Source organism: Delphinapterus leucas, chromosome 13, assembly GCF_059928025.1.
Source record: "Delphinapterus leucas isolate spDelLeu-1000000601 "Yukka" chromosome 13, BTC_Dleu_Yukka2, whole genome shotgun sequence".
Lineage (NCBI taxonomy): Eukaryota > Metazoa > Chordata > Mammalia > Artiodactyla > Monodontidae > Delphinapterus > Delphinapterus leucas.
The window spans coordinates 40,896,176-40,907,124 of record NC_143141.1 but is presented as its reverse complement, the minus strand read 5'-3'; the positions used below and the strand labels follow the sequence as shown (position 1 = coordinate 40,907,124).

General features: G+C 35.4%; 1 protein-coding gene across 15 annotated transcripts in view; it reads right to left on the bottom strand.

Moving 5' to 3' along the window:
* Positions 1–10,949, bottom strand: part of VPS54 (VPS54 subunit of GARP complex) — a 121,186-nt gene that overhangs the window by 18,157 nt on the left and 92,080 nt on the right. For 13 of the 15 annotated variants that reach the window (XR_016395291.1, XR_016395292.1, XM_089922328.1 and 10 more), the window contains 2 exons: positions 4,287–4,394; positions 2,283–2,377 (listed from right to left, as the gene is read on the bottom strand). Coding sequence is in view for 12 of the 15 variants with exons in the window: in XM_089922328.1 (XP_089778454.1) it covers positions 2,283–2,377; positions 4,287–4,394 (203 nt within the window). In the remaining 3 variants the exon portion in view is untranslated. Of the gene's footprint in view, positions 1–2,282; positions 2,378–4,286; positions 4,395–5,426; positions 10,889–10,949 lie in introns of those variants that run through there. The other 2 variants (XR_016395293.1, XM_089922330.1) reach the window with 2 other exon arrangements.

The window sequence follows — 10,949 nt, the reverse complement described above, 5'->3', positions numbered from 1 at the left end:
ATGCAATAAAGCAATCAAAAATGGACAATTTCTATATATCAACATAAACAATGTTGAGTGGAAAAAAGCAAGCAGCATATGTACAATATACCATGTAAGTAAATTAAATTCATAAAACAGCTCCACATTTTTTTTTTTTTAGATAAAGAGACAATAAATGAGAAGGACTTAAAGGATATAGACCAGATTTACTAGAAACATTGCCTAAGGGTTGGAGGAAAGAGAAAAGGACTGGAGATGGGGTCAAGGGGTACTTAAGCTCCATTTGGAATGCCATTTTTTAAAAAAATGATGAACATTTTTTTTCCAAGTGAAAATGACAAATGTTAATAATGATCAATTCTAAGTAACAGGAACATAAATATTCTCCATATGTCTATTTTTAAAATATCTTAAAATAGAGAAAAAAATCACATTAAAAAGAAAAAGTGCAGGGCTGGGGAGAAGAAGGAATAGGGAGCAACTGCTTAATGGGTCTGGGATTTCCTCTTGGGGTAGTAAAATGTTTGGAACTAGACAGAGCTGGCAGTTGCACCCAGGTGGTGGCTGCGAAGGCACTAAGGACCACTGAATGGTTAACTATAAAATGGTTAATTTTATGTTATGTGAATTTCACCTCGAAAAAAAAAAAGGTAAAATTTTAGAGCCATTTCAGGAACAAAAGTTCCTTTTAAGCAGGTAGTTTATTATCTCTTTGGCTAGAGTCTAGAGAGAAATTTTCAGGGAATTCTATCTTTCAAGTGATCACTCAAAGACATAGTTTGACTTACACAGTATTAGTGTCTTTAAAAGTATGTGACAACAAAGATCTCTAAGGTGGTACCAACCCCCAAATAGCTTTATTAACAAAGAAAATAATAGGTGATGAATTAACTTGGATGCTTCAGAACTACTGGTCTGAGAAAAACCAACCTGCGAGATTTAGTTACATGAATAAAAGTAGAAAAGTATGAGTGTAATAGGCCTTTAATTAGCTTTTTATGAATAGTTTCTGAGAGGTATTTGAAAGTTGTTATACTGTCTTTGAACTTTTCTGTGGCTTTGAAATTTCTGAAAATAAATCTTTTTAAAAAAAAAAAGAAGAACCAGGTAATAAAAGAGAATCAGATTTTTGCATAAAACTCTTAAATTCAGCCTGGCTGACAAATTCAGCAGTTTGAAGCTTCCAAATTGTTTTGTGCAAAATCAATTCATTGTACTCTCCAACAACACAGGTTTGAACTGCGTGGGTCCACTTATACGCAGATTTTTAAAAACAGTAAATACTAGAGCATTACATGATCTGCAGCTGGTTGAATCTGTGGATGTGGAATTGTTGATACAGAGGAGCCCTGTATATGGAGGGCCAGCTCCCTAAGTTATACTCAGATTGTCAACTGCTGGAGGGTTGGCACCTCCAACCCCCACCCCATCCCCCTCTTGCTCAAGGGTCAGCTGTACTTCTTTTAAGGGTAGGGCCAACTTCTGACTCCAAAAGATGTTTTTTACGTTTGTTCCTATAAGTTTGAAACTTAAGCCTAAAATTCCTTTAAAAGGGAACAAAATATTCTATTCTTAAAAATCCATGGAACAGGTAACACACTACAGAAATCATATAAAGGTGTACCTACATGATCAGCGCTTTGCACTTTGTATAATCTTTAAACCCATATCTTTATCTACATTGCTCTTAACAAAAATTCTGTGACAGGACTTTTTATCGTCCCTATTTTAAAATCTAAGAATATTAAGACTCAGGGTAAGTGATTTGCCCAGTTATAGAGCTAGTAAGTGGCAGAACTTAACCCATTTTCTGATTCTAAATCTATTTCGCCAATAATACATATAATTTGTTCAACGGCTTACAATAAAATATGTATACACTTATTTTTTGTAACCCTGTGAAGGAATTAAGGCAGATTTTATGTTTGTCATTTGATAAATAAGGCACAGAGTTAATTAAGTGACTTTCTCACGGTCATACAAAGTAGGACTTTGAGTTCTGTCTGGATAGGTGAAGACTACTGGGTGACTTAAGGAGGTGCTACTAATGTACGCTGCCTCAAAATGGACATATAAGGTCAGTTAACTAATTCACCATCTATAAAACGCTTTAACACAGATAGATAGATATAGATATAGATATACATCACCTCCACAGAGGGAAAAAAAAGGCAAAAGTCTGCTGATTTTACAGTCTGGGGCCCTGGCAAGATTATAGTGGAAAAGGACAGCATAATGAATAAAAACCAATCAAACAGTTCAATATGGGAGTATGGGGTAAAAACATATTGAAAACATACCCATTTTGAGGTCCTCCATCATTTATCACATTTAAGTGAGACAATTGCTTTTTCAAGTGGAGTTTGTAACTTGCATTAATTCTTAAAAATAACATCTGGAAAAGAAATAAAACTCAGTTTCTTAAAGCTCTATTGACATAGAAGACATAAGTAAGTAATCACTATTATTTGCAGAAAAATTTTTAAAACCTTTTGCTTTGGCATATACTTTTAAAATGCTCCTCTGAAAGTATTTAATTGCTATTTCAGTATAGTTTGTCTCCTTAGTTGGATAAAAGCTCTTTTTGCTCTTTTCAGTAGTAGTTATTTTAGTGATATGACTTATCACTGCCTTTTGCCCCTTAGTAGAAATCCTCTGGCATGTGTAAATGGGATCAACCATACAGGTGAAAAGAATAAAAAGAGACGGAGAATTCTGCAATGTATCGATATTAACTAGGAACTTGATAGAGAAAAAAGTCACAATGGTAAAGGCAAGGCTACCGTTATCCTTCCCAATTACTTGGAAGTATTTTATTGCTTCACATGCAGATTTTTAATGCAATACTTCTTTGGGAAATGCCTGACCTGAAATTACATACAATTAATCTATGGAAACAATTTTGTGAAATATATTTCCCATGGGAAAAAAAAAAATAAAGTCATCTATGGAAAAGTTTTCTGGAATTACTCGTACTCAAGTGACAATAATGACCTAAATCTATAATTTGTGCCCAGCTTGACAAGAGTTCCCTTGTCAGATAAAAATACATGAAATACCTATATACCCAGCTCCTGGACCTGGCTAAGCCTTGTTCTAGAATTAGAACTCAAATGGCAAATCCAGAAGGTCAGAATGTCAGAGGTGGGGGATCTTACATGTGGAATGAAAAGGATGGCTTGGCTAGGAAGACTGAGAAAGGAAGAAGAGACCCTAGTGGGTGCTCCACATCTCAAGGCTCCTCCTCAGTCCTCAGAGAGCCCCAAAGGCGCTGGATGATATTTAATCATAAAGATGGTATGATTAATGAAAACTTAGGGAAGCATGAAAAAGTGGTAATAGCTAGTATAGGATGGAAGTCTGAGGTGGCATGGGAAAGGAGACCAGCAGGCGCAAGAGCAGGGAAGAGACACTGAAAAAGCTACTCTCTGCTCCCAAATACCATTTCCAAGCACTCAACCAATTCGAGTCAAGCTGAAATATTTATAAGAAACTTGTCTAAATAGCAAAAATCCCAGTGAAAACTAAGATCATTAGTCATGTAACAACTAGTTTTGTACTACTTATATCATTCTACAATTAGGCTTGAATGAGATCACCTGGTATAAAGGGAACAAACTAAGGTGGGTAAAAGAAGACCAGAAGAAAAGAAGTACTGGAAACTTTAAAGTACTAGACGAGGGAATCGAGGGAAGTCACGGGTAGGAATGTCACCGAAAAGTGAAGAGAACTCTGATAATAGTGTAGGGAAGACAGTAGAGACAGGGGGTGGATACTTCAAAAGTAAGAGGTGCCAAAGACTACCCATTTTGCTATTTTTCCTGATCCGTGCCTACTACACATCACTTATGCTGATCTAACAAATATTAATGTTAAGGCATATTGATTGAGTTACTTTATATGTCATCTCATTATTAAGTCCATCACTAATTCCTCCCCTATCCAATTTGGATTATAATCACAGTGAGTAACATATTCTACTATTCACTGATAAATGCTAATCCTGATTTTCAAACTAATAATGTAATAAATGATGTCAGTAGAATCTGGGACCTCTGATGACCCAATGAACAAATGAAAATCTGCTTTTTAGAATGGCTGACTACACAGCAAAGCTACTATTGCTCTGGCCTGTCAGGGCAAGGAGCACTTTGAAATCAAGTCAATATAACAACTGGAAAAAATAACAATAATCATACTGGAATATGAACTAAGCTTAACTGTGCCAAAAGTACATAATAAAAACACTCCAATTCTGCATGCATATTATGTTATATATAATAGTTTTAGGAATTACTACTCACTTGTGTTTGTTCTTCTGGAAGGAGATCAAATATCGCTTCATGCATTTTTGCCATTTGCTTACAAATATTCCTGAAACAGGCAGAAGGAACGGGAGCTTTCACTTCATACTGGCAGGGAAAAATAATGAAAATTATATTCATGTCCTCTGGATTGCATATTGTCCCCACTGTTCCCTAAAACATATATTTTCTGCCCCTACACATCTAACTCTTCAACTGTGATCTGTGCTACTCATGCAAATCTCAAAAACTTTTCATTAAAAACCTTAATCTATTTTGAGAGAACCAGCATAATATAGTGGCTAAGAACATAGGTGGCTTCCCTTCTTAAGATGGACTGCTTGGGTTCAAATCCCAACTCTTAAAATTCTTAGCTATGTGAGATGGGGTGAGTTACTTCTCTATATTGGGTGAGATATTTCTCTATATCTCAAAGGGCATGCTGTGAGGATTTTAAAAGGTGGCTCATAAGAACCCAAACCAGTGCTTGATACCAAGTAGGTACTCAAAAAATGTTAGCTACTATTGTGGCTTAATATACAATAATGAATCATTAAAGTAGGCCCTCCAAATTAACAGATTATTTTTTAAACATGATTTTAAGAATGTGTTCAACATGATCATATCTGAAATCAATATAACTGGTAGAATTAAAATGTTCTTTTTCTTGGTAGGTGGGCCAATATAGTAATCATATTTACCCTAAGGTTAAGAGAAGACTTTTTCAGGCTTCCCTGGGGGCACAGTGGTTAAGACTCTGCCTGCCAATGCAGGGGACACAGGTTCGAGCCCTGGTCCGGGAAGATCCCACATGCCATGGAGCAGCCCGTGCACCACAACTACTGAGCCTGCGCTCTAGAGTCCATGTGCCACAACTACTGAAGCCCGCACGCCTAGAGCCCATGCCCGGCAATAAGAGGAGCCACCACAATGAGAAGCCCGTGCACCGCAACGAAGAGTAGCCCCTGCTCGCCACAACTAGAGAAAGCCTGAGCATAGCAATGAAGACCCAATGTAGCCAAAAATAATAAATAAAATAAATAAATTTAAAATAGTAATAATAATAATAAAGAGAAGACTTTTTCAATGATCTATACGGAAAATTTTAAATTAGGTAAATTCACTTACTATTCTTACATCTGGAACAGTACACTGATATGATTTAGATAATCGTCTTTTAGCCCACATTTTAGAATTCACAGCTTAAATTATATATCATTTTCATTTATAAGACAAATTTGGGCTAAATAATTATATTTTAGACGCACTAATCTTATATAGTTTATTAAAATGATGAGTTCCAATATACTGCTGCAGCAGAACCATGTGGAAGTCACCGTGTGACTGGACCAAGCAAAGTCGTGACCACTCAAGGGTTTGTCTCTCTTCAGCTTAGAGTTATATCAAACATCCCCTTATCTTTTTTATTAATAACAGCTTTAAGATATAATTCACATACCATAAAATTCACCCCTTTAAAGTGTACAATTAACTTTTTTTAGTAAACTCTTATACAACCATCACAACTAATTCCCAAACATTTTCATCACCCCAAGAAGAAACCCCATACCCATTAGCAGGCACACCCCGTTCCCCCCTCCCCTCAGCCCCTGGCAACTACTACTCTCTAGAAATGGAATCATACAATCTGTGGCTTTTTGTGACTGGCTTCTTTCACTTAGCATGCTTTCAAGGTTCATCCATGTTGCAGCATGTGTCAGTACCTCATCTTTTTTATGGCTGCATGATATTCCATTGCATGAATATACCATAGTTTATCCAATCAGCAATTAATGGACATTTGGGTTATTTCTACTTTTTGGCTATTATGAATAATAATGCCATGAACATTCATGTACAGATTTCTGTGTAGACAAATGTAATCAATTCTCTTGGGTATATACCCAGAAGTGGAATTACTGGATCATATGGTAACTCCATGTTCAACCTTTTGAGGAAATGTCAAAATGTTTTCCACAGTGGCTGTACCACTTTACAATCCCACCCAGCAGCATATAAGGGTTCCAATTTCTCCATATCCTCACCAACACTTGTTATTGTCTTTTTTATTTTAGTATCCTACTGTGGTAATATCCCCTTAACTATCCCCCTGTCCTGGGTTGAATAATATCTTCTCCAAATTCATGTTCACTTAGAGCTTCATAAGGTCATAGTGGATTAGAGTGGGTCCTAAATCTACTGACTGGTGTTTTTATAAAAGAAAGGAGAGGGAAATTTAGACACAGAGACACACAGAGGGAAGATGACCACGTGAAGACAGAGGCAGAGATTGAAGTGATGCATCTACAAGCCAAGTAATGCCAACAACTGATAGCAAGCACCTGAAGCTAGAAAGGGGCAGGGAAGGATTCTTAGAGCCTTCAGAGGGAGCATGGTCTAGGGACACTCTATCCTCCAGAACTACAAGAGAATAAATTTTTGTGTTATAAGCCACTCAGTCTGTGGGAATCTGTTATGGCAGCCCCAGGAAACTAGCACACCCCCAAAACCTTCCTTCATCACTGCTTTCCCTCAAGATACTATCCTTTCCATCTGACCTTCACCACACGTTTCTTCAATCACTTAAACTTGATACTGTACTTCTTTATTCCACACTATATAAAAAAATCAACTAAAAATGGACCATGGACTTATATATAAAACCTAAAACAATAGTGCTTCTAGAAGAAAACACTGGAAATTATCTTTGTAACTTGGGTGACAAAAAGTTATTGGGATAAGACACAAGAAGCATGAATAATAAAAGAAAAAACTGATAAACCGGAGTTCACCAAAGTTAAAAACTGCTCTTTTTAAGACACTTAAGAAAATGAAAAGGTAAGCCATAGACTGGGAGAAAATAATTACTTGATAAAGAACTTGTATCTAGGATATATAAAGAACTCTTTTCTTAAAGAACTCTTAAAACTCAATAAGAAGATAACCCAATTTTTAAAATGAGCAAAAAAAATTTGAACATTTTTCCAGAGAAAAAGTATGGATGGCAAACTAACACATGAAAAGATACTCAACATATTCGTCATTATATAAATTAAAACCACAATGAGATATCACTCAATACAGACCTACTAGAAAACTAACATTAAAAAACAGAGAGACAACAGAAGGTGCTGGTGAAGATAAAGAGTACCTAGAGCTCTTGTACATCACAAGTAGAATATAAAATTGTATAGTCACTTTGGAAAATAATTTGGCAGTTTTACATTTCCATGCCACCATCAATATATTCCAAGGTATTTACACAAAAGAAATGTAAACACATGTCCACACAAAGATGTGCCCATGAATGTATATAGTGGCATTATTTATAACAGCCAGAAACTGGAGAAAACCCAAATATCTATCAATTGATGAATGGATAAACAAATAGTAGTACATCCATACAATCGATATCACTCTATAATAACAATGAACAAGCCATTAACACCTGCTATAACATCCATGAATTTCAAACGCGCTGGGCTAAATGAAAGGAACCTGGGACAAAAGGTTACATTCTGTATAATTCCACTTATAGGATATTCTGGAAAAGGCAAAACTATATGGAAGAAAATCAGATCAGTGGTTGTCATGGTTTGGGGATGTCGGGAAAAGGATTAACTGCAAAAATGCCAACAGTGATGGAATTGTTCTATATCTTGATTGTGGTAGTTCTACTACATATACATGTTAACATCCATCAAATTATATACTTAGAAAGGATGAATTTTACTGAATGTAAATTATACCTCCATAAACTTGCCTTAAATTGCTTAGCTTTCCACTGATAGCAAAGCTTTCCACTATCTTTCCAACATATCTCCCACTCCTGGGTTTACCCACCCTAATACATTAGCTAAATGGAATTACTTACCTTTGTTATTAATAACAACAGCAAAAGCATTAGCAGTCAACATTTATTGGAACTGGCTATAGTCAGATACATGATAGAAGAAAAGTGCTCCACATATATTATCTCATAAATCTTCACTACAAGTTTATGAGGCTTTATTATTATCCTCATTTAGAGATAGGAACCGAGGCTTAAGGAGATTAATAATTTGCCCAAGGTTCTTCAGTGACTAATGTGTGACAAACAATGGAATTTGAATTTAGGTCTACCTGACTCCAAAACCCAACACTAAACTTCCTTCTTAGGATTCCTACCAACATGTCTGTTCATGCTGTTACCTCAGAGTATCTCTTTGCCTCAACTTCATTTGCTCTAATTGTATCTATCTTTAAAAGCAAAACTTATATGCATGCCTCATCCATAAAGCTTTCCCAGATCTCCCTCCCCAGCTAACAACCATCTCTTTCAAAACATTAAAAGCTCCAATAGCACTGAACCGATTCCTTACTTACGATACTTTAATCTACCTCCTGTTATAGTTATTGATATAATTATCCTACTAGATATTTTACTATATGAGGACAAGATCAAAGACTTCTTCACCCTTGTGTATCACTGTTAACCTAACACGATTTAACTCAATGAATGAATGAATGGTGGCTAGACATTAGTCTAGCCAGTAGTACAATTAGATGTTAATGTTTCACTCTACCCAAGGAAAGGTACCCTTGTTTATTAGCTTCTTATAATCAGCGTATATTTTATTACTGTGTTATTCTTCTTTCCCCAAATTAAATTCCTGATAAGAAAATGAAAAGCTAAAAATTGAGAGACTAACCCAAATCAAACACTGTCTGCTATTTTGGTGTGAATTAAAAACAGGGCCAAACTCCTGGGCAACCCATGGAAGCAAGTAGGGCAGGGAGTGAAAAGAGAGACTTGATAATTCAGGGAAAATGTAACATGTCAGGGTAACAGGAAAAGTCATCAGTGAGGAAGGTAGCAGAGAAAACGCTAAGTTGCAAACGTCTAGGCATACTCTTGACATTAAAAAAAATGACATAAAAAATGGGGAGGGAGGTGTTTGAAATTTATAAAAAAGTTAAGAGACATAACAACCAAATGCAATATGTAATTTTGTTAGGTGTGATATAGTAGTGTGATTATATAAAAAAGTATCCCTCCCAAAAAAAAAAAAAAAAAAAAAAAGTATCCCTCCCTAGTTTTTAGAAATATACACCCAAGTATTTAGGGATGAAATATTACAGTGCCTCAAATTAACTATAAAATATTTTAGCAAAAAAAGAAAAATGTTAATGACTGATAAATATAGGTGATAAATATATGGGAAGCTCATTAAATAATTTTATTTTTCTTTACCAAAAAGAAAGAAAGAGAGAAAAAAGAATGCAATGAATTGTCACAGGAAAAAGTCTAGCCACAGTCCCAATTCTTGTTCATAGACTTTGGATGACCAACATGATAGAAAAAAGTCAAGGTTTTAAGAGTACCAACACTTTTTTGGTTTTGCTTCATTCTATTCCCCAGCTTATTACTAGTTTCACTATTTAACATTTACCTTACTCTACATTATTAGGTGTTAAGTCCTCTGCCTTGTTAGATGATAAACTTCTTGAGGGTCACAGTGCATTATTCATTGACTTTTGGTACACAGAAGAATGTCATGTATCAAAAAGGAAACTGGTGGAATAGAACTGCTTTTGCATTTAGTTTGTACTTGGCAACCATGAAGAAAATAGAGAATTTCTAACCAATAATTTTTCTCCATACAAAACTAGAAACTTAGAAGGCATAACATAACATAGGTATGTTTGCACATAACTATAAATTCCTTAAGCTTCTTAAAAGCATAAAACATCTATACTATATACTAACTACGTCAGAGGTTCTCAAAGTGTGGTGTGGGAACACCTGGGAGTCAGAGGCTCTTTCAGGGAATATGTGAGGTAAAAACCATTTTCATAATAATAATAATATTAGTATTATTCACTTGCAGTCTCTCATGATTGAATGGTGGGGATTTTTAGATGACCTGTGATGTCATTCTGAAGGCTAATCAAATGTGTGTTTATGTATTCTTGTGTTTAAAATTTTTTTTTAGTTTTAATTTCTAATATGGTACTTACTGATAAGTATATTTGCATTAAAAAAGCTCTTTGGGGTCCTCAATTATTCTTAAGAATGTAAAGGGGGTCCTATGATCAAAACGTTTGAGAACTTAACATTAAACAAATGCCATCTTGTTTCCCAATCACTCCTTCTCACTGTCAACTTCAAAGATTTGGGTGTGAATGGGCACCACTTTATCTTGCCTTTTTATAATTTTTATGTGCCTGCTGCTCTTGCCATCTCAGAATCTGAAGGATCCAAGTAGAAGGAAAGGCATATCAAAGGGTCTTGCTTTATAAGATTACTCTAAAAATACTCTGGGGCAAAAGTATAAACTAAATAAACCTTCAAACTTTCAAGGTATGAGATTTCTGCTTTCTCTCTAAGACATGTACTGAATAATTTAGGGAAAGGAAAGAGTGAGGGATAGGGCAAAAGTGACTAGGGCTGATTAAGTGACATTCTTCTGAAGATACCCTCCCAGTGCAATTAAGAATTTTTTGGAAAACAGTTCTCCTTTTAATGACCTATGTGGAGTGGGAAGCAAGTAAGAAACAAGTACTAAAATTGAATATCTATGATGGAAATAAGAGAGCACCTCAGGCTCTGCCTTCTTGGCCTGGAAAATAAAATAACACACTTTACTACAAATAATTTAATGTTTATTTTCTCAATTCTGT